Here is a 24,639-nt window from a genome sequence, read left to right on the forward strand (position 1 = left end):
CACATGGGCCTGTATAAGCCAGTGGGCATGGTGTTACCTGACCCTGGGAGAGTTACAGCTGTGGAAAAGGGGTCATCCAAACATTGTTGTGGCAAAGGAATGCAACCACTGCAAAAACCATGGCCTGGGAAGGAGGCAGGGAGAGATGAAAAGGTTGACCTCGGGCGCCTGGGTGGCTCAGATGGTTAAGCGTCTGCCTTCGGCTCAGGTCATGATCCCAGGGTCCTGGGATCGAGTCCCACATTGGGCTCCCTGCTCCTTGGGAGCCTGCTTCTCCCTCTGCCTCTCTCTCTCTGTCTCTCATGAATAAATAAATAAAATATTTAAAAAAAAAAAAAAAAGAAAAGGTTGACCTCTCTTTCTTCCTGCCCTCTAATCGTCTTCAGCACATTGGTCAAAGCCCATTGGAAGCCAATGAGCAAGGAGCCTGCCAGGGCAGAAGGCAAGACAAAGAAGGATAGAGAATGGAGGGGCAAACAGAGTAACCAACACACAGTCAGTATTTGAAAATTTAAATAATGGTCCACTTATCTCACAAAGCAAACTACTAGGCACAACTTACACTTTACATTAGAATAGTGGACTTCTGTATGCACCAAAAGAAATGCAACAATGCCTCATGGAAGTTCAATAGATAAATGGCATATAGGACACATGGTTCCTAATCTCATGGTGAGTGGGGATTGGATTTTCTTTCCCCGTCCCTTCAGGTCTTATCTCCTTACTCTGCATTCTGTGTCTGCCAGGGACAAAACAAAACAAAACAAATCTATGCCGACATGTGCATGCTTGAAGCATCACAGGATTTTTAGGAAGGCTATCCTCTGGTGTTCATTGCCCCACCCTACCCTCCATCTTCCCCCACAAACATCAGGAATCCCTTTGATAGCATTGCTGACAGATTATCTAGTCTGACTTTGGTGACAAATAGTTTACCATCTCCCAAGGGAAACTTCTAGTATTGAACAACTCTTGTTTAAAAAAGTTAATACTAAGCCACAACAATATTTATTAAAAATGTTCCTCTCAAGTGACAAGTTTTATTAGTTAGGTCCTTAAAGGATGTTAAGAAACAAATGGAGACCAGGCTTGAAAATTACCTGAGCAGACAAAACCAGTTTAGTCATACAAGCAAAGCTTAATTTAGCTCATTTTGTAAGAGTAATTTGACAGAGGTCATTTCTGGCTAATGCCTCTGGAAATCATAACCAAAACTTGGACTGTTTCTCAGGATTGATAGGAAATAACCACTGATCAATTCCCTTTTATGAAAATCTAATATTAAAACCAATCACTGTGAGGGGCGCCTGGGTGGCTCAGTAGTTAAGTGTCTGCCTTTGTCTCAGATCATGATCCCAGCATCCTGGGATCGAGCCTCACGTCGGCTCCCTGCTCGGCTCCCTCTCCTGCCTCTCCCCCTGCTTGTGCTCTCTCTCTCTCTCTCTCTGTCAGAAAAATAAATTTAAAAATCTTAAAAAAAAAAAATCACTGTGCAAAATGAATAGTCACTGCTTTCTTACCACATAGGCTGCTTTATAACAATATACCTGTACCCTTGAACCTCATTCCATGTTTTTGGTTTGAATGCTCCTAGTTTGCAAACTGTCTTTTTGCTGTGTGCACAATAAATAAACTTTTACTAATGACTACTTCCCTGATTCACTGGTTTTCTATTCTTTCTGAACTTTTTACAAGAACAACTTAAAAGTTGAAATCCTCTCAGTTTAGCTTGTTAAATTCAAGATAATTCAACACCATCTGTACCATTTGGCCATGTTTTCATTCTCCTGAGATGTTTTGTTAAATGGAATCTGGAATCCCAGAGATTCTTATTTGCTGCTTCTGTGGAGCAAAATAAACTCAAGAGTGGAGAAAAAGCGTTAAGGAGGTGAAGAAGTTAACTGGGGACAAGGAATAGCTACTTTAAGGGAGAATAGGGACACAATGACATTGTTAAAGAATTACTAGTTGAAGATCACAAAGGAGGAGAAACAGTATAAAATTAAACAGGGAAAGTTTGTAGCACTCAGGAACCAAAAAAGTAAAAAAATAAAACTGGAAGATTCGGTGATAGTTTCTGTTCATTCCTACGGGTTTACTTGTACCCTTTTCCACCCTGCTGTGTGTCCTGGAAGGCTGACCTATATAGACTGCATCAACTACCCTCTGGCTTCTGATAAGCGTCAGCCATCTGAGACCCTGGAGGAGAGGAGATTGGAGGGAAAGAGAGTAAGACAGGCATATTCATCCTGCCTCTCATTCTTCCTCCCTGTGAGGTTGCTGCAGGCTGGCTGCATCCCCAACTCAAGGCCAGAACCTCAGTCAGACTGCCCTTTTTACACAGTTCTCTCTCTCTGGATTCCAGTAACCCTCTTCCCTTCAGGCCTAGGCATTGCCAAACACTTGTGGTTTCCTGCACCCTGCCCACAACTTTGCAAATAGTCCTGTTCATTATTAAATTGCCCAATTGGAATGTGTCATCTGTTTCTGGCCAGGACCCTTACACACTCAATCTGATTCATTTACTGAGTAACTACTATATGCCAAGGAAGAATAAAATGATAAATCAGTTAGTACTCTCAAGGGGTCAGCCTGGGGAGTGGAGACAGCCCCAGGAACAGAAGATTATATCACAGCTTGATAAAAATGAAGCAGAGAGGCATTGGATGGGGAGGTGGGTGAGTGGAGGCATAAAACAGAGGCAAGGGCAGATTCAGAGACGATGTCTTGGTGGAGATGGGGTCAGGAAAATTCAGAGGCAAGGATGTGAGTAGAGGGGTCAGGAGCTAGATGAGAAGTTTATAGCCATGAAAATCAGGGCCTGTCAGGGTGTGAAAGGATGAGAGTGGAGGGTGAGGCTGGGCCAGACCACGGAAAGCCTTGTATTGCGGGGAGGGGTCCTTCTTTTCCATGTGCTTATTCTCCCTCTCCTCCTCTCTCCGCCAAGGGAAAAATAAGACACAGGTGAAGTCTGCAGCTTCCTACTCTTAACCCTTAATCCTGCCCTACTACCAGGTCTTGACACCTACTTCCTTGGCTTAAAATCGGTATTTTCTGTTGAGAATCACTTCCATACACCACCTGCACATCCGAAGGTCTTTCAAAATGGCAACAAGACAATATGGTACGCCGGTCCTTGGAGATGAGCTACAGGAGAGGGCTAGAAGTGAATGTTCCCAAACGCATTCTAGAAGCCCTAACAGCCAGAACCACGTTTTAACAGCAACAGACAACAGTCTAATGGAGAAGGGTAACAGTAATGCTGGAAAGACGGCAAAGAGTGAAGCTTCACTTCACCAAAGTGGGGCTTTGGTCCAAATTAATTTGTGTAGGTGGGCACTTTTAAAATCCATTATTTATCACACTATATAGGCAAATCTGGGGTCCAGGAGATGTCTGTCTTTCCTCTCTAAAGCGCAAACTGCAAAGAGTTTCCTTGCTGAGTAGGGCCTCTTTGGCACCTTCCTGGCAGGAATTGAAGACTGCCAGTCCTCAAGGCTGGGGCTCAGGAGGCGCCGTTAATCAAAATCAACACACAATCCTGACCTCTCTTCTCATAACCTAGCTATAGCCCCACTGCCTTCATCATCCCACAAATAAGTAAAAGACACGGGTGGAGTTCAAAGCAAGCGGTGGGTATGGAATCCTTCCAGCTCTCGTTCTGAACAACAAACTGGATCGGTTACCGGATGCCGGGCCAGGAGGCGGCCCCTAGCTTCCAGTGGGCTGGCGAGGAAGCCCCTCCTCCCGGGCGGAGGCAGCTCCCAGGAGTGGAAGCCCGCGTCCCGCCCCGGAGTCAGAGCCCTAAGGCCGCCGCCGCTGCCTGGCAGAGAGTTCGTGTGGCTGTCGCGGCGCGGAGTATGGGGCTCTGATGGCCATGGACGGCTACAAGGGCTTTCTGGGGCTGCTGGTGTCGGCGCTGCTCGTCGGCTTCCTGTCCGTGATCTTCACCCTCATCTGGGTCCTCCACTACCGGGAGGGACTCGGCTGGGATGGGACCATGCTCGAGTTTAACTGGCACCCGGTGCTCATGGTCACTGGCTTCGTCTTCATCCAGGGCATCGGTACTGGGCACCTCCTGGGAGGCAGCGGGGAGGGACGCGCTGGCCGGGGTCCAGGACCGATCGCTCTCAGCCGTTTGGGGCCGACGTGGGCGAGCTAGGGGACGAAAGGGGAGCGCGGGGCCCGCGGGGTGCGCGGGGCTGGGAGCCGCGAGCGGAGCGTGCCGGGGCGCCCAGACGGCGGGGCGCGGCGGCGGGATGGAGTCGGGGGGCCGCGGGCGCGCAGACCCGTGACTCGGCCGACGTGGGCTAGCGTGCAGTGGCGGCCTTGGGGCGGCGCGCGGGGCCCGGGGATCGCCGCCAGACGCCTCGGGGCGGGGCGGGGGGGGGTGCGGCTGAGCAGCGCTGCAGTCGGGCGGGTGGCCCGCTACGCTGGCCCCACTTGGTTAACTCTTTGCTGCGAGTGGCCGGGGTGCACTTGAGGCACCCCCTGACACCAGAAGCCGGAACGGAGGAGGGAGGCTGCAGTGCCGTGCGTCCCTAGCCCCTTAGCCCCGAAAATCGGCTCCTGTGGACGGAGCCTGCGCAATCACTGGCGCAGAGAGGCTCTTTAGGCGAGGTCTTTCTCTGAACTTTCTTCAGAGCTGCAGATTAGGAGAGAAAGGCAACGGGGGAGACGGTGGGGCGAGAATTTGTTCCTGTCCCAGCCTCAGTCCTGAGTGAAGGGTGAGTAAAGCATCAGCTCTGGTTTCACTCCTCCTAGAGCGTTCAGTTCAGTCCAGCCTCCAGGACTCAAAAGGGTGTTAGGCTTCCCTGCCTGGTCATTGGACAGACTTTAGCCCAACTTGTTTTTGTGGCTGGCGACCAGCGAAATTTCCCCTGCGGGCCTTCTTGTTGGGCGCTGGCCCCTGCATCGGCCCGAGATGTCAGGTGGGACCTGCGGCCCTCTGGCTCCCAGAGGAGCTTGTGCTTGAGACATCCTGGGGTTTGCTGTGTCCATGTTTGGCCCGGACAAGCCGGCTTCGGGCCTGCACTCTCCGGGATGAGGCTGACCGGGAGGGAGGGTTCAGTTGATGGCAGATGTTGTTTTTGTTTTGGGACATAATCGACGTATAACATTATATGTTTCATGTGTATAACATGTGTATTATTATATATATAGGATTTATAAATCGAAATGGTCACCACAGTAAGTCTAATTAACATCCACCAGCTCGCATAGCTACACATTTTTTTCTTGTGATGAGAACTTTGGAGATGTACACTCTTAGCAATCTTTAAGTTCTACTTTCTTAGCGACGGCTCAAATATACAATATAATATTATTAATGTAGTCACCATGCTGTACCTTACATCCCCAAGATTTATTTTATTAATGGAAGCTTGTACTTTTTTCTGTGGGCCCCCTCCCCCCCAACCTATGGCAGGTTTTTTTTTTTTTTAAGATTTTATTTATTTATTTGACAGAGAGAGAGCACAACTAGGCAGAGTGGCAGGCAGAGGGAGAGGGAGAAGCAGGCTCCCCGCTGAGCGGAGAGCCCGATGCGGGGCTCGATTCCAGGACACTGGGATCATGACCTGAGCAGAAGGCAGACGCTTAACGACTGAGCCACCCAGGCGCCCCTGTGGCAGTTTTTACTGTGGTTCTGTAGTGCTGCTAAGTGTTCAGTTTCCTTCCTTTGCTTTTGGGCTGGAGGAAGCTCTAGCTAGTGGTGCAAGCACCATTTATTTGCAGCCAGTTTTCAAAAAGTGAAGCCAAGGCCTGGCAGATAAAGTATTTAGAAGACGGTAGAGAGCGGTGGGCGGGGGTTAGAGCTCAGAAAATAATGGAGAGAAGCATGAAGGCTTCAGAAAGAGGTGCCCACCGGCTGAAACCTCTAAGCCTTGTCTCTGAGCAGGTCGCCTTTTCTCCCAATATCTGGCTCTCTAAAACAAACGAGAAAACAAAAGAGCTCCGGCCTTGTTCCCAAAGAAAAGATTTTTGTTTCCATGTAAAACGTGTGTGGCAGCCTTCAGCAGGTGTGGCCAGCATCATTCCACCCTGGGATACAGGGGCAGGCGTTGCTCATGCTTAGTTCACCTGGGGTGCGATGGGCATGGGGGTGCGAGGGCCATCAGCCAGCCAAGTTATTTTGTTACGTAAGTCCCAGTTATTTTGCCACTGACCGAAAATGAGAAAAACATACCCAAGTTCCAAAGTCGCTGTCATCAGAAATGCTCTTTCCCTCGTGGTGGAGCCCTTAAGTGTGGTCAGAGCTGTCAACATCTTCTGTTTGCTCACAATAGTAGAAAGTCTCTTCATCTCTTCCAACCAGCACTTCAGAGCAGCTCCTACTTTCCAGAGTCTTCTCATAATTGTGAGAGTAAGGAAACACAGATGATACTAGTTGTTTCCTGACTGACCAAAGAGGAGACAGTCACAAAACGGTCACTAACGTTTATTGAGTGCTTTCTGTATGCCCACTAACTGCGTTCTTTCACAGGTATTTAAGAATAAACCAAGGCTATTATTGCCATAAACAATGTACTTCCCCGTTCCCTTCCAGTGGACCTGAGCAGGAACTGTCCATCTACATGAGGACACCATCTGGTGGCCCTGAAACAGTGCCCTCACTACATCCCATCACCAGGAAGACAGGCAACAGATGATTATTGAAAATAAAATTTTAGTTGGAAACTATTTGGGAATGGTTCTATTTGCACATATGGACACAGCCTGACTGGAACTGGGGAGATCTTCTCTTTTTGATTTCTTTTCACCGTCTTGAGAGGAGCTCTGAAAAACATCTCAGGCCATCTGGCCTATTTTTTCATAATGTGACTCCTAAAAGTAAATGTGGTTCAAGAAGATATTTGGAATAAAATGAACTAATAAAATCCTTATAACTTAAAAAAAAAAAAGAATAAACCAAGGCACTGAGCAGTTAAGCCTTACCCATGGAAATGGTATGTTTTCAGTGGCCTTGTTTTCAAGGTTCAATTCTCTGCCTTTATGGCAATATACTTACTTACTTTCGGCAAAATATCCTTAAGAGAAGCAAAAAACTTCATCTAAAATACACCTTGAAATTCTTTATTCATGTTAGAGTCCATTAGAGTTTTCTAGTTTCTCTAAACTTCGGGCTTTTCTTAATCTGTTCATACTCACTTTTGGGCAAAAACATGTAAATGGAGGGGCGCCTGGGTGGTTAGCCCATTAACCGTCCCACTCTTGATTACGGCTCAGGTTGTGATCTCAGGGTTCTAACATCAAGCCCCACTTAGGGGAGCCTGCTTAAGATTCTCCTATTCTGGGGCGCCTGGGTGGCTCATTCGTTAAGCATCTGCCTTCGGCTCAGGTCATGATCCCAGGGTCCTGGGATCGAGCCCCACATCGGGCTCCCTGCTCAGCGGGAAGCCTGCTTCTTCCTCTCCCTCTCCCCCTGCTTGTGTTCCTTCTCTCACTGTGTCTCTCTCTGTCAAATAAAGAAATAAAATCTAAAAAAAAAAAAAAAAATAGAACCCAAAAACATGTAAATGGATATTTTGGAAATTTTCATCTGTTGCTTTTATGCAAACCTTGTTTTCTTAAAGCTTAGTTATGGTATTTGTATTAGTTTTGGAATGTTTGTCCTGTCAACATTCCCCATCCTGTTTACTATTTGGATTCCAGACTTGCAAAGCACTTTAATCAGATAATGCATTTAATTGACATAAACATAAGCTTTTTCCTACAGACAGACACACGCATAGTAGTCCTGAATTTTTACAAATCTCGGTGGGCCAGCACCTTCTAGGTACTGCAGCAGGAAGGCTCCAGGAGGGAAACATGCATTACAGACTAGCCATGTTAAAACGGGCTTTTTTACTGTGTGTAATTGTTTCAGGAGGGAAATTTTTAGGTTTTGCTGTTTCAGATCCCTAGTAATGAACAGGATGCAATTGAGTTTGTGATGCACAAATATTTAGAGATGAAGAAGGGAAGGCTAAATTACAATTATTACTCTAGGCATAAAATGCTTTACAAATACAATACACAAACACTAAACAGTACTTAAAACCATTTGAGAACAAGTGAGAGTCTTGTGAAACACCTTTAAGCAGTAAGCTCTGGAGTAAGCATAAAAATTACAAAATAAATGTCCGTGTGTGTATGGGGGCACACAGACACCTACACACACATAGTCCAGATAAATTTTGGGAAATACATGTATTCTAAAATGGAGCATAGCAGATGATAGGATATCTAAAACTGAAATAAAATTTTAAACGAGTGGGATGTCTAGTAAACGTGAATGAGGAAGAGTTTCAAAGAACTTTAGAAGAGGCTTTGTGCTTTTCTGAAAGGAATGTTTCCCAAGAAGTAAGTTCACTGCCAGGAAATCAGAGAAAGAGCCCTTGAAAAAAAGGCTACAGAAAAGATTGAAACAAATAAACCCCCTCAAAATGGCAGTTGACCTTTTAAAAGGTTCAGCAAGGTGGAATGTGTTATTTGGTAAAAGGTAGAAAATTCAAGTATATAAATTTGGTGAATAGAAGTCTCAGCAATTCTATACTCCTTCCTTTTCCACATGTAGAATTCTATTTACTGTATAAACTGGAGGGAGAGAAATTGAATCGTATAATGATCTCAAGGTGGCTTTGTGAGGGAATATAACTACATTTTAGTAACATTTAAAAGACTAAGAAAAAGAAATTGAGTGGTTCTTAAAAGGCAGTTGGTATATCCTATTAATGCATCTAAAACTGACCACATTCCAAGTCCACTTAAGTGTATTTGAAGAGGCTCTTGGGGTAGAGCATGGCAAAGAAGACAGTGGGGAAAGTGCCCCAGATACCTACTCCAAAACCAGCCGTGGGGGCACCACTGGTAATAAAACCTACCAACTTTAAGGAAAGGAAGGTTTTCACAAAGCATAAGGACCCAATTCAAGGCAACCCAAGACACATTTTTTGTTATAAATAAATACACGCAGATCTCTTTGTAATGTAACTAATAAAAATGTTTTAGAAATGATTATTTTGCTCACTGTTGTATATCTGGCACCTAAAAAACACCTAGAACTGGCAGATGGTAGGCGAATAAATCGTTATTGAATGAAGGAGTGATTAGTTCTGTACCATCATTAAATTGTTAGTAACAAAATGCAGTTTTACTCATCCGTGATGATAATGATAATCTAAAGTAAAAGTGCGCTCCCTTCCCCCTCAGTGATTATCCTGTTTAGCCAGTTTGGCAGCACTGATTTATTAGGGAAGAACAGGCATCATATTATAATATTGGAAATGCATCTTTACTCTAAAGGCCTCAGGCACGTTTGAATCTTGCCGCCCAAGTATGAACTGTGCCTTCTCTTGCTTACCTAAAGACATCAGTTCTCCCTTTTTCCTTCTGCATCATTCACTTTCTCCCCACCGTTGGCTTATTTCCAACATGTCGTAATTTCTGTCATCTTAAAAACCAACCACACTCTTAACGTACCCCCTTCAGCTACTGTTTCAGTTCTCTGCTTGCCTTACCACAGAACTTTTTGGAAATTTTTGTCAACACCTGAAGTATTGACAAAAAAGTATCTCCAATTCCTCTCCCTCATTCTCTCTTGAACCCCCTCCAGTCAGGCTTTCACTCCACTGCTCCTTCAAAATTCCTCTTTTTTTTATTAATTTTTTTAAAGATTTTGTTATTTATTCGTCAGACAGATAGAGAGCACAAGCAGGGGGAGCGGCAGAGGGAAAGGGAGAAGCAGGCTCCCAACTGAGCAGGAAGTCCCATGCAGGACCGATCCCAGGACACTGAGATCATGACCTGAGCTGAAGGCAGACGCTTAACCATCGGAGCCATCCAGGCATCCCCAAAATTGCTCTTCACACAGTTACCATTGGCAAGCATGGAGCTAATTCCAGTGGTCTATTCTCAGCCCTCCATCTTGCCTGATCAGAAAGCAGCATTTGGTGTAACTGACCTCCCTGGGACACTTCTATCACTTGGCTTCTAAGATGGTGCTCTTGGCTCTATTCTCTTCACTGGCTATGCCTTTCAGTGTCCCTTGCTGGTTCCTCTTCATCTCCCTGATCCTTTAAATTTACAGTGCCCAAAGCTCAGTCTTCTGACCACTTCTCCTTTCTTGATGCACTCATACCCTTGGTGATCTCATCCAGTCTCGTGGCTTTAAACACTATCTATTCGCTGAATCTGATATTTATGCCTTTGGCTTGGACCTCTCCCCGGAACTCCAGACCCACATATCCATCTGTCTACTCAGACTCTCTGTTTGGATGTCAAATAGACATGTCCAAACCTCAACTCTCCATCTTCACACCTCCAAAACCACTCATCATACAGGTTCCCTCTCTCAGTAAATGGTAGCTTCATCCTTTTTGGACGTTCATACAGTCATCCTGGATTCCTCTTTTCCTATCATACTTCTCATCCAATCCTTTAGAAAATTATATATACTCCAAACTCAGAATACAGTGTTATCCAGACTCTGACCATTGACTGTTTAAGTTATTTATTCATTCATTGTCTGTCTTCCACTAGAATATAAACTCCCTTGTCTGTTTTCTTCACTGCTATATCCATAGTGTGTAGAATGTTACCGAACATATAATCAGCATTCGATAAATATTAATGAAATGAAATGAAATTAATGAAAGTTTGGCCAGTCCTCTAAACCAGGGGCCATACCGACAAGGATGGCTTATAAAGTAAATAGGAGAAGTGGTGTAGCACTCACCAGTGTCTTCCTGTGTTCAACTAGACATTCAGATACACAAGGCTGCCAAGACCATACTGGGCACCAGCATACTCAGAAGGATGTAGGACAGGAACCAGAGCTTCCTGCCAGGGTAGCGTTTGGTATTCTTTTTCAGTGGGAACCCTTTCTGCAATAGTTTGTGTAGCAGCCATATATCCCTCCCTAAACCAGCCTCTCCAGGTGACAGTTCAGACATCAAGAGACAAGATCTGCATTGGTGGGATCAGAGCTTAAGGTCCTCATGCCCCACAGGAGCCAGGACCTTTTGTAATACTCTACAGACCTGGTCTCCAGTGTCCCTGCAGGGGGTATTCAAGGATTTGAACAGTAGCCCCCAAAAAGACATGTCCAACTCCTAATCTTACAGACCTGTGAATGTGACTGTAGGGTCTTTGCAGATGTAAAGTTAAGGATCTTAAGATGAGATCATCCTGATTTAGAGTGGGGCCTCAATCCAATGACTTGTGACTTTATAAAAGAAAAGAGAAGACATGAAACACAGACAGAGAGGGGAAGGCAATGTGAAGATGGTGGCAGAGATTGGAATGATGTGTCTACAAGCCAAGGAACACCAAGAATTGCTAGCAGCGACCAGAAGCTAGGGGAGAAGTATGGACTGGATTCTGCCTCAAAGCCTCCAGAAGGAACCAGTTCTGCCAACACCTTGATTTTGGACTTCTGGCCTTCAGAACTGTGGGAGAATACATTTCTGTTGTTTGAAGCCACTCAGTTTTTGGTAATTTGTTATGGTAGACGTACGAAACCAACACAGGATATAACAGTTATCATTGCACTCTGGGAAGCGCAAAGATTGGCATTCTTATTAGGATTTATAGATTTTTCATTGTCTCTCCCCGTTCATCAGGGGGTTATTTTCATTATAAATGGCGTTGCCTAATAACATTAGTGTCAAGCCACTGGTATGTCTTTATTAGGACAGTTAACCAAAGGTCAGATCCTCATGCAGCAGAAGGGAGATGCCTTTTGTGTGTGTGTGTTGAGGGCGGAGAGGGGATTGTAAAGAATTGGAGAGTGCCTGCTTTGGACAAAATAGGAAACCTCTTAGCTGCAACGAATTGTGGCTGTATGGGGATGCCAGCCCAAAGTGGCTAGGGCTTCCCATTATCCAAGAGAATCCAGATTTTTTAAAAACTGGTTCAATCTAAAACCAGCCACAGAACCAGAACAAAACCCCCGAACATGGTGCTGATCAAACAAAACACATCTGTGGACCAAATCCAGTCCATACCTTCCAGTTTACAAGTGACTTCTGCTAGAGCTTTCTATCTTGACTTTGTGGGATTTAAAATTTTTCCCTTAAAAAGTAGAACAATCTTCTCTTTTAAGAAATTAGACCAGAAATCTTTGTTATAACTTCTTTTCTTCCTGTAGAAACTTTCTTAAAAGGCCAAAATGGCTTTGAAATAACTGTACAGACTTGGGCTGTACTTTTCTAAGTTCATTCATTCGTTCAGTTTTCATATATCATCCTATTTAATTAGCATACATTTATTAAGCACTTACTGTATGTCAGACACTGTGTAAAACAAATGAGTAAAATGTAGCCTTGCCTACAAGTTGTTCCCATTTGAGTTTGTTAGAGCTGAGTTATGGTTTTCTTTTAGAAAACCTGAGTCCTAAATATTTAAAGCTGGCTGGGATTTGAAGTTCAGTGCCTAATTTTAGAGATAAATGCCTGACCAGGGTCAGACAAACAGGTGATGTCAGAGCCAGTTATGATACTTCTAATCTGTTATAATATTGATATGAGGCATAAGAAAATATAGCTGATGTTTCTAACAATGCAGGATTTCTGGATATTTATAAATGTCTAACAATTAATTGAATTTTTCTCTCTTCACACACCATTTGGTACCATCTAGCTGCCTTTGTGATAATTTCAGTCACTTCAAAGAGATGCTTAAGGGCCAGGATACTAAAACAAATCTTCCAAATCATCCAAATCCCTTCCTGCATTTTGATTCTCTAAAGGTTTTCAGTTACATGATATTCATGCGGTGAGACAATTTGAATACACAGCCATGTTTCAAAACTTGATTCTTTTTTTTTTTTTTCCAGTGGCAGGTAGATTTTATTGGACTGGGACACACCGGGGACCCTCGCCCATGGCAGAGAGTGGGGGTCAGATTGAAGATAGAAATCCGATGGTCACTTGTGGTAGAACCACAAGTTCTGACTGTGCTGGATGAAGGGGAGCAGAGGACAAGGTTGGCTGGTCACTGCCAAGCCCGACTTTCCTGTTGACCTACCGGGAGGCGGGTGGTGCCAGGGGGGAAGCCCGCCCGCGTCGCTGCTGCGCGGTTCACGGCGTCCCAGGCCATCCAGCCCCGGGTGCTCCGTGAGCGCAGTGCGGGCCGCGGTGCTTCAGAATTCAGAGTCTCTTTAAAAGCCACTGCAGGAATCTTTCCAAGATTATATTAAAAGGGTTCTCTGCTTTTACGTTTAAACTTGAGGTCTTTGGGCGCCTGGGTGGCTCAGTCCTTAAGCGTCTGCCTTCGGTGCGGGTCATGATCTCAGTGTCCTGGGATCGAGTCCCACGTCGGGCTCCCTGCTCAGCGGGGAGCCTGCTTCTCCCTCTCCCTCTGCCACTCCCCCTGCTTGTGCTCTCTCTCTCTGTCAAATAATTTTTAAAAAAATAAAAACCTGAGGTCTTTGGATACAATCTGGTACATTTTTGGGTGAACGGAGAAATGAGTTGATAATATTGCTGAGAACGTATACTGAGGATGTCAAATTAATACTTTATTCAAAGAGTTAAGAAAAGTGTAATGGGTACCCCATATATAAGTAGAATTTATAAGTGTCTTAAAATTACAGTGTACTTCAAACAATAACCTGTTTTGGGGGGTTCACGTAAAGCTTATGTAAAGCTGTTAAGTGGGCGCAAGTGTAGAGTACCTTGTTCCTTACTTGAAAGGACCATTTGGTCTTATATGAGCTAACACTTGGATCAGCAGTACAGATTGTCTTGAGTTTTTGATTCGTGCATTTTAAAAGAGGATCTGCTCATTTGCTGGGGTCTGCTCATTTGCTGGGGAATACTGAATAAATTACTGTACTTTATTAAATTTATTTATTCAACATACACTTAATGAGTTCCTCCTGTGTGCCAGGCTGTGCGTTAAATGCTGAGATATGGCAAGGAACAAAATAGACATGCTCCTACCTTCATGAATCATAAGATTTAAACACAGAAGAACTAGAGTCAAATGGTTTTCTATGTTTGGGGACATTTCTCCTTCCAAGTGCCCCTCTCTCCACATACCCTTTGACACATTCTAAATTTGCATTGCCTGCATATAGACAAACCTGCATATCGATAGTTCTGTAATGGTATATGGATCGAAAGCTGGTGTCAAACTAGAGATTACATCTTAGAGAGTACATATTTTCACATATTCCTGAATTGATTAGGCAGTGGGGAACTGAGAAATTTTCTAATAAATAAATTCAAGTTACTGTATTTTCACTTTCATTTGTCCGAAAAGTAATTAAACACAGGTGTTGATTTCCTTTTTCCTTTCCTTCCTTCCTTTCTTTCTTTTTCTTCCTTCCTTCCTTCCTTCCTTTCTCTCTCTCTCTCTTTCTTTCTTTCTTTCTTTCTTCTTCCTTGCTTTCCTTTTAAGTTTATCACAACAGCATATTCCACTACCAATAATTTTTCTTTTATAAAGATTTAACATGTATTTCTCGATATATGTGTTCATGTTTTCCTTCATTTTCTGGGGGAAAATGGTCTTGCCAACTTAGGGCCTCTAACAGAAAACCCTTGTTTCAGTTACAAGTAGCTGTTTGATGCCATTTCCCCTCCTCATGGGCTCATGAGACCTTTTTCTTCCTTCTCGCTGAACCTCAGGAATGGTGTCTAGGTAAATGCCAAGCCAAAGAAGCAAGAAATATTTAAATTCCGCCCTCCAGGCAGTTTTTATAGCTGTTGAGAGTAGCTTCTTGTTTAAGAAATGTGGTTTGATTTGTTAAGATTGCCCTTTTCTCCTGAAGTCCACCATAGTTTGGTTACTTATACATTTTTAAAAACATGTAAACACCTTATGCAAATGCAGCTTTTTGCAGTTATCCTTCATTTACCTAGAGAGCATTCTGATGATAGTCAACTATGTAGCAGAACTTCTATATAGCCAGGATAGGCAGAAAACTCCCTGCCTCACTCACATGAGAGCCTCTCCAATTTCCACAGGCTGCCTACTTAGTAGAGATTAATTCGATATTAGGTTTGTGAGTTTACAAAGATGTTGTTTTAACTTTAAAACAATTAGGAACTCTTTCAATCATACAGAAAGTAACATAACAGATCCCCATGTGTTCATCACCCTGATTTAACAGCTGTTCCAATTTTTGCCAACATAAAGATTTATGAACTATAACTTAAATCTGGTAGGAATAAAAGATAATACAGGATGATGGAGGGAGGGTAAGCACCCTAACCTGAGCAAGAAACTAAAAAAGGAGATTGAAGAACTCTAAACTAGACCCAGCGACTGAAAAACCCTAATTGCCTGGGCTCATGTGAATCAGAAGTAAGCTCCTCTCCTGCCTGCGGCCCCTAAGGGCTTTCTCCTCTGGTAATAGGACAGTATATTTTATTGGTAACCCCAAATCCACAGTAAAAGATTGAATTGTGTTCCATTCATGCTACTGCTGCTGGAGAAGGAAAGCTAGTGTACAACCAATATAAAATCATTTGAGTAAATGTGAAAGGTTTAAAAATCCAGTTTTAACACTTAAAGGGGAAAGATTTTAGTTTTATCACGTTCCTCTGTGATTCCTGTAGTATTTAGAAGAGTAAAAATTCTTCGCTGAACATTTTTTTAGGTAAATATTTTATTGAAGAACCACATACATGCAGAAAAATACCTAAATCATAAGTTATATGTTTTCATAACATGAACACACTCACGTACCCGATCATGAAACAACATCCCAGGCATCCAAGAATTTTCCTGGTAACCATTGTAACTTCTCTCAATCATGACAATTACTCCTGACTTCTAATATCAGAGGTTAGTTTTGACTTTGGAAAAATTTAATATAACAGGATCCAGATTGGGGAGAAAAAGCTCTTGTGATTTATTGTTCATAATTTGCTTTTCAAGCAAACATATTCCAAGTATTCCCTTTTCGTATGTAGATGTTCAAGTTCCCTCATCTAAGATGAGGGCAGTGCCTAGGTGATAGGATGATGATGATGATGACGACAATAGTATTAATTTTAAAACACTTATTAAGATTAAGCAAGCTACTTAGCCTCTCTGTTCCTTAGCTTCCTCCTCTATATAATGGTCATGGTAATAGTAATTGTACCTTCCTCACAGAGTTGAGGTTAAGAATTATAATGTAAATGTAAACATGTGGAGCACTTAGCAGGATGCCTCCTATCTAGCAAGGGCTCAGCTGTGTGTGTGTGTGTGTGTGTGTAATAAATGAGGTTAACCCAGAAGATGGTGAGATGTATTAGATTTTCATATTATCCACATTTTTATTTAACTACTGTCTGATCACACAAATTGCAAAAGGCTCTACTGTGTGGATGAAAGGTCACAAAGTCATTGGGTAAAGAGGCATTTGCTTTCCTTGATAACTTGAAAATCATATATGGTGTGCCACTGAATCAGAGGAGAAAAAGCATAAAGAGGGGAAACCATGTGTTTGAGTTGACTTCATTTTTTTCCCCTAGACTTTGATCAGCATGCAGAAAGTGTTTTATATTCATCTTAAAAATACTTATGGGTCACATACACAAATAAAACTAATGAAATCTGAGTTAGGTCAGTGGATTATATTGACGTCAATTTCGTGGTTGTGATATTGTACTATGGTTATATGCAAGATGTTACCATTGGTAACACCAAATATTACCAGCTATGTGAAGAGTATATGGGCTCTGTCTATATTATTTCTTTTTTTTTTAAGATTTTATTTATCTATTCATGAGAGACAGAGGGAGAGAGAGAGGGAAAGAGAGAGAGAGAGAAGCAGAGGGAGAAGCAGCCTCCCAAGGAGCAGGGAGCCCAATGCGGGACTCAATCCCAGTACCCTGGGACCATGACCTGAGCCGAAGGCAGACGTTCAACCATCTGAGCCACCCAGGCGCCCAAGTCTATATTATTTCTTAGAATTGCATGTAAATCTACAATTATCTCAAAATAAGAGTTAAAAAAACATGCTTATGGATCTATATACTTTGAGCCCAGGGCTGTCCTAGGCTCAGGTACAAGGAAAAACAGAAAAACGCATTCCTGCCCTCAGAGAGGATAAAGTAGGGATGAGAACGGACTTTGAACTAGCTCTTAAAAAAGGACAGGGCCACCTGGGTGGCTCAGTGGGTTAACCATCTGCCTTCGGCTCAGGTCATGATCTCAGAGTCCTGGGATCAAGTTTCGAGTTTTGGGAGTCTGCTTCTCCCTCTCCCTCCGCCCCTCCCCCCTGCTCATGCACTCTCTCTCTCTCTCTCTCTCTCTCTCAAATAAATAAATACAATCTTAAAAAAAAGTTCCAGTTGACTCTGGAACAGCATGGGTTTGAACCATAGTACAGGTCCACATACAGGTGGATGTTTTTTGATAAACACACTCTACTGTAAATGTTTTTCCTTATGATTTTCTCAACATTTTCTTTTCTCTAGCTTATTTCATTCTAAGAATACCGTATATAATACATATAACATACAAAATATGTGTTAATCAACTGTTTATGTTATGGGTAAGGTTTCCAGTCAACAGTAGGCTATTAGTAATTAAATTTTGGAGGAGTCAAAAGTTATATGCAGATTTTCAACTGTGTGTAGGTCATTACCCCTAACTTTGCTCAATGGTCAAGTGGCAGAACCTTGTTTAAGGATCAACTGGTCTACCTGGTTGCACTAAATGGCTTGAAAAGATCCACCGAATATAGAAATGATTATCTGAAAAGTCTCTGTGTCCTCAAGGAAATATAACCAATCAACATTTATAAGACATCCATATATGCACTAAAATTAGTAAGTAGCAATCCTTCACACTTTGGATTAGCTGAAAAGAATGCTATCTTAATAGTGAAGGCTGTCAGGTGTTGTGGAATAGAACCAAAGGACAGGAAAGTTGGCATCTTGTGCTGAAAGCTTTAAAGAGGCTGAATTCACATCTGTCTTTGTAGGTTTATATGTGTTTCTGCCTGAGAATAGATTAGATAATCTCATACATTTTTGTGATCCTATGAAGTTCTATACTTTCAAATTATAAATGTCTTTAGTGGGAATGTGCTCTTTTTTTTCTTACTGGAACTAAGCAATATACAGGATACACTGCTGATATAATGGAATCCATCTTCCAGGGAAATATTCTTCAAACTTTTTCAACCTGCCATACATTTTCGGATCTCTAAATTTTCCCTGACATGAACCAGAGGGGTGGGAATGAGGGTGGGTAGCGGCAGGATATTGTCTTCAGAACAAAAATTAATTGCATGCTGGTTAAGGTGACCATATAATCTGTTGCTTAAACCAGGACAATTTAAAAAAAAATGCTTTCAAAAATGTTTTTGTGGAAGTTTAATCTACATGCAAAAAAGTGTACATATAATGTATAGCTTGATGAATCTTCCCTCAGTGAATATTTATACAACCAGCACCCAGACTGAGAAACAGAATATTAGCAGGAAGCTAGAAATCTCTTTATGTTCCTTTCCAGTTACTATACTTTTTCCTTACAAGGGTAACAACTATCCTGACTTTTCTTAATGCAAAGATGAGTTTTGCTTGTTTTTATACTTCGTATAAATTGAATCCATACAGCATATACTTGTTTATGTCTTGTTTCTTGGCATGGACGTTATAGGTCGATCCATATCATTGGGTGAAGTTCTAGTTATAGATTATTCGTTCTCTTTGTTGTATATTATTCTATGCTGTGAATATATCACCATTTATTTATTCATTCTATTAATGATGGGCATTTGGGGAGTTTCTAGTTTTTGGCCACTACAAATGGTGCTGCTAATAATATTCTAGTGTATGTCTTTTGGTGTACATATGTACATATTCCTTTGGAGCATATACCCAGGAGTAGAATTGCTGGATCATAAGTTACACATAAGTTTAGCTTGAATAAATGCTGCTGGTTTTCCAGAGTGTTTGTTCTCATTTACTCTCCTATTGTAGAACGTGAGAGCTCTGATTGCTTTAAATCCTCCCCAATACTTGGCATTTTTCATGTTTAGCCGTTCAGATATATGGTAGACATATTCTCATTTGATTTTAATTTGCATTTCTCTGTTGACTAATGAAGTTGATATTTTGCTTATGTTTCTCTCTCTATTTTTGGATATACTTTTTGGTAAAATACTGGGATATATTCTTTTGTCTATTTAAATCTTGGTGCATATTTTTCTATTCCTTAGTCTGTCTTTTCTTATCAAACTAAGACACACAAAAAACAGGTCATAAGATTAATAATTTAGTTTTGGATTTGCTGAGCATGAGATATACAGAGGCATCTATATAGCGATGTCAAGAAGTTGTTGAATTATATGGGTCTGGAGTTCAGAAGAAAGTTCTGGTCTGGAGATATGAATTTTGGAGTCCCTGCCATGTAGGTGACATCTCACTGAAAGAGTGAATGAGGTCACCCACAGGGGAAAAGTCTTAGAACTGAGGCTGAGAGCTACCAGGGTTTGTTCATAAGTTGGGAGTAATAAAGATGCTGGCAAAGGAGCCCAAGAATGAACTCGTGAGAGGCAGGGAAGAGGGGAGAAGCAGAAGCCAAGTGAAAGGGTTTCATGGAAGAGGGAGTGTTTGGTGCGTCAAAGTGTTCAACTTGTATTGATTAAAAATAACACCACATGCTGTCCCCTTTCGTCTCTTTCTAGCCATCATTGTATACAGACTGCCATGGACCTGGAAATGCAGCAAGCTCCTGATGAAGTCCATCCATGCAGGGTTACACACCGTTGCTGCCATTCTCGTAATTATCGCTCTGGTGTCCGTTTTTGATTTCCACAATGCCTTGAGTATCCCCAACATGTACAGTCTACACAGCTGGGTCGGGCTGACGGTTGTCATACTCTACATCTTACAGGTCAGTGTCTCGGTGTATTTATAAACACATTATAAAAAGTAAAACAGTTCAGATACCGTAGATGTTTTCTATACATTCATATTTCTTGGAAATCGTCTTCTCATTCCCCTACCCGGCTCTGCTCCATTTTGTTTCCATTGTCGGTATTGTTCCCTGAGGGGCCACCAGAACTGCAGAATTCACAGTCTTTAAGCTTGAGTGTGAGATTTTAGATAGGGACAGATCTGTGTAGGGAAACTGCCATGTGCAGTTCCATATGCTAAATAAACAAGCATAGGCAAGAGCTACAGATTTTTTCCCCATATTCTCTATCACTGCTTTTTTCTAACTTTATGAATAAAAACATGAATTTTACTTCTTTGTTAGATTTTGAAGGCTCAGTGGTTAGTTTAGTTTTCCCCTTTCCTCACTTAGTAAAAACACATACTTTTGGGATCACCGTATTTAAACATAAGCTAATGGAGTGTGATAGGGATTTGGCTGTTCTAGGTCACTGAAGTAAAAGGTTAATTTTAAAGGTCTTTTTGGTGTTAACCACTTTGGTGAAAAATCTTTGTCAACTATGTCAATTCATTTTCCTTGCTTAGTACAGTATATATCCAGCTACCTAATTGGGATATCAATGTAAACTTTAGTTTTCTGTGAATATAGGAGAAGAAACTGGAGTGAATCCATAAAATCCCAAGGCGCATTTTTTTTTAAGATTTATTTATTTATTTGAGAGAGGGAGAGCATGCGAGCATGGGGGGGAGGGCAGAATAAAAGGGAGATTCTTAAGCAGACTCCATGCTGAGCACAGAGCTCGATGTGGGGCTCGATCTCACGACCCTGAGATCATGACCTGAGCAGAAACCAAGAGTCTGACTCTCAGCTGACTGCGCCACCCAGGCACCACCCCCAACAAGGCATATCTTAAAATATATGAATGTATGACCTTTTAGAAAAAGACCTCTTACCAGGTATCTGTCATTTTTCTTTTTAAAGAAAGGCTTTTAAAGCCTTAAGTCTTCTTGAATTTTAATTAAATAAAAGTTAATGTATGTATGGACACTATTTGATTATTTAAGTTTGCATTACCATGACTGGCGGTAGGGATTAGAGACCAGACAGGATGGGAGCACAGAGAAAACCCTGAATCAAACATGATCTTACTGATAAGAAGGAACAAGAAAAATATCTCAAATTGGATAGCTGAGCCTAGCTCAGACTTCCCGTCCTCAAGGCTGATTTTCCCTCAGTGTTCTCGTCTGGGAGGCAGCTTTTATCTCCGCCAGCAGGTGGTGGGTCCTCCCAGAGAGTAGGATGGCAAGAGCAGAGGCCACTGAGATGCTGCCTGTTGCTTTGGGGATCCCCTTGGCTTCCTTCCTGGCATCTCTTCAGAACTTTTCTCCGCTCCGTGTTCTGCTTTCAGCGGTCCGTTCCCCTCACTTTGTCTCACTTCCTCTGCACCACTTCAGGATGTGGAACACAGGAGAGGGAGCACTGTGTGAAGCATTCTGCTTATCTCCCCTAATCCTTCATGGGAGATGGCCTTTGCTGGTGCTGAGGATGTGCAAGTTACACAGCCAGAGGCAGAGCTGGGACTCAGGCCCAAGTCCGGGGCCCTCTCCACAAGCACTTAGTTCTGCTGTTCCCACGATGTCCCCATGATCACTCAGCTAGCCTTTGAGCATCCTCAGCTGGAGGGTGTATCTCTGAGGAACAGAATGGAAACCACCCAAAAGCTATGTAGCTTTCCTGTGAGAGGGTTCTGTGGTTCTGAGTGCAGTAATTAAAACGGACTAGATAAAATACTGTTACTGAGTCATGTGATTATATAGAGCTGTCCAGATAATCCAAGATTATCTCCCAATCATAAGATCCATAAACTAATTACATTTACAAAGTGTCTTTTGCCATGTAACATAACATATTCATAGCTTTCAGGGATTAGGGTGTGAATATCTTTGCAGGTGTGGGGGCAGCATGATTCAGCCTCCCACAACTATGAATAAAAAATAGAAGAAATTGTAAGTGAAATGAAAATCTTGTTCTTTAAAAAAATAATAAAATAGATAAACCATTGCAAACCTGATTGAGAAAAAAACAAAATATACAACCTTCAGAATAAGAAAGAAAGATAATCATAGATACAAAAAGTATTTTGAAATTAGGACAGATTATGAAATTTTAATATACAGTAATATGCTTAAAAATCTTAAAGAAAGAAAAAAGGACTATTTTCTTGCCAAATATAAACTACCAGATTTGATCCAAGAGGAATTAGAAAACCTAAACTGGCCAATAATATTAAACGAAACTGGTAAGGTTATTTGAAATCTATCACTAAAAAAGGCATTGGGTCCTTACTGTTTTATACCTTTGACCTTCTAGGAACAGGTACTTTCAACTATTCCAGTACACCGAGAGAAAACAAACTCTTCTTAGATGTGGCCCCATTGTGCATTACATACTCCTACACCTAAGATGGCGGCTCCGATGACAAACACATTTACTAACATCCAACAGCAAACACCAATTTAAACTGTGAAATACTGAAGACATTTCTGTTAAATTAATAAGATATTGGTGCTTCCTTCCTTTGTAATTCAACTTTATTTTAGAGGTTTTAGCTACAAGATAATGAAAAAAATCTGCATAAATAATAGAGAATTTGTGACTTTTTGGTTTGCAGATCATGTAATGTATGTCTAGTAACCCAAGAGATGGCTAGAGTAGTAAGAGCATTTGGAAAGGTGGCTGGATATAAGATCGCCATTCATAATTCAAGAACTTTTGCCTAAACTGGAAATAACCACTTAGAATAAGAAGTAGAATTCATTTATAATATGGATATAAAATTATAAAATACCTAGGAATAAATTGAACAATGAGGGTGTAAAACCTATATGTAGAATATGTAAGATACGGGGGCGCCTGGGTGCCTCAGATGGTTAAGTGTCTGCCTTCGGGGTCCTGGGATCGAGTCCTGCATCAGGCTCCCTGCTCAGCAGGGAGTCTGCTTCTCCCTCTCTCTCTGCCCCTCCCCCTTGCTTGTGCTCTCTCTCTCTCTCTCTCTCTCTCAAATGAATAAATAAAATCTTTTTTAAAATTTTTTATTGTTATGTTAATCACCATACATTACATCATTAGTTTTTGATGTAGTGTTCCATGATTCATTGTTTGTGTATAACACCCAGTGCTCCACGCAGAATGGGCCCTCTTTAATACCCATCACCAGGCTAACCCATCCCCCCACCCCCCTCCCCTCTAGAACCCTCAGTTTGTTTCTCAGAGTCCATCGTCTCTCATGGTTCATCTCCCCCTCCAACTTACTCCCCTTCATTCTTCCTCTCCTGCTATCTTTTTTTTTCTTAACATATATTGCATTATTTGTTTCAGAAGTACAGATCTGTGATTCAACAGTCTTGCACAATTCACAGCACTCACCATAGCACATACCCTCCCCGAATAAATAAAATCTTAAAAAAGAAAAAAAAAGAACACGTAAAAGACTATAAAATCTTATTGAGAAAACATGGTATAATTAGAGAGATACCATGTTACTAAAAGAGAAAAATTAATATAGAAATATCTTTCCCTCTTCAACCATATTTATTTTTAATATAATTCTAATTTTAAGCTTGATGGGAGTCTTAAACTTGCACAGTAAATATCCAAGGATAATCAAAAAATTTTGAAAAAGAAGCGAAGGGAGACCTGCCTTATTCAAAACAAGTTATTAAAACAAAAGTAAACAAATTATAGCCATGGAAAGAACAGAGAGGACAGAAACAGTCCAAGTATGTATGAGAACTTTTTCTATGACACTATGGTATTTCAATTTAGTGGAGAAAGAATTTTGCTTATTTAATAAATGCTACCATCATAATGGGTTATCCATTTGGAAGAAACCAAATAAATAAGCAAAAGGACTCTGTATATAACACAAAAGAAAAAAGATTCCAGATAGATTAACGTTCTAAATATTAAAAAAACAAAGCCAATGAAAAGAGAAAAAGAAAACTAAGAAGCATATAATCTGTATAATCTGAGGTTGGGGAGTCCATAGGGTTGACAAGAAATCACAAGTCATAAAGGAAAAGAAAGACATGTTTGATTACATAAAAATTTTTTAAAAATTATATGGGGCAAATATACCAAAGTCAACAGAAACTGCACCAAGGGATATGGGAAATAATCATGTCATGTGTTAAGGGTTAATGCATTTAATATATAAAACAACTCCTTTTTTTTTTAAAGATTTTTTATTTATTTGTCAGAGAGAGAGAGAGAGCACAAGCAGGGGGAGTGGCAGGCGGAGGGAGAAGCAGGCTTCCTGTTGAGCAAGGAGCCCGATGTGGGACTCAATCCGAGGACCCTGGGATCATGATCTGAGCCGAATGCTCAATCGACTGAGCCACCCAGGTGTCCCTAATATATAAAACAACTCCTAAAATTAGTGATAAAAAGGCAACCTCACAGAAAAATAAACAGAAAATTTGAATAGGCATGTCAAAGAAGAAAAACTTAAATCACCAATAAGCATATGATAAAATGTCCAACCTCACTAAGAAGTTAGGAAAATGTGAGGACAACAATAAAATGTCATTTTTCCCCACAAGACTATCACAACAACAGTGGTGATGTTCCTTGCTGCCAAGGGTGTGAGGTAAAGGGTGCTTTCCACTTCTGCTTTTCCACTGCTGGTAGGAAATGCACTGTTAACAAATTTTAGGGAAGTAGTTTGTTACTATCTACTAAAATTGTTTTTTAAATATCGTTACCCTTAACCTAGCAATCCCACATTCAGAGAGAGAGGAAGTAAAATAA

The 24,639-nt window shown here is 41.7% G+C and overlaps 2 protein-coding genes across 2 annotated transcripts in view; both read left to right on the forward strand.

Moving 5' to 3' along the window:
• Positions 1 to 7,279, forward strand: part of DCAF17 (DDB1 and CUL4 associated factor 17) — a 76,985-nt gene extending 69,706 nt beyond the window's left edge. The window contains exon 15 of the mRNA XM_027591523.2: positions 6,548 to 7,279. Within this exon, the coding sequence (XP_027447324.1) occupies positions 6,548 to 6,650 (103 nt within the window). The 3' untranslated portion in view covers positions 6,651 to 7,279. The remainder of the gene's footprint in view (positions 1 to 6,547) is intronic.
• The window catches only part of LOC113921013 (cytochrome b reductase 1), a 34,515-nt gene continuing 13,641 nt past the window's right edge, over positions 3,766 to 24,639 (forward strand). Inside the window, exons 1-2 of the mRNA XM_027591531.2 lie at positions 3,766 to 4,064; positions 19,619 to 19,827. Coding sequence (XP_027447332.1) covers positions 3,872 to 4,064; positions 19,619 to 19,827 — 402 coding nt within the window. The 5' untranslated portion in view covers positions 3,766 to 3,871. The remainder of the gene's footprint in view (positions 4,065 to 19,618; positions 19,828 to 24,639) is intronic.

This window comes from Zalophus californianus, chromosome 3 (genome assembly GCF_009762305.2).
Source record: "Zalophus californianus isolate mZalCal1 chromosome 3, mZalCal1.pri.v2, whole genome shotgun sequence".
Classification (NCBI taxonomy): domain Eukaryota; kingdom Metazoa; phylum Chordata; class Mammalia; order Carnivora; family Otariidae; genus Zalophus; species Zalophus californianus.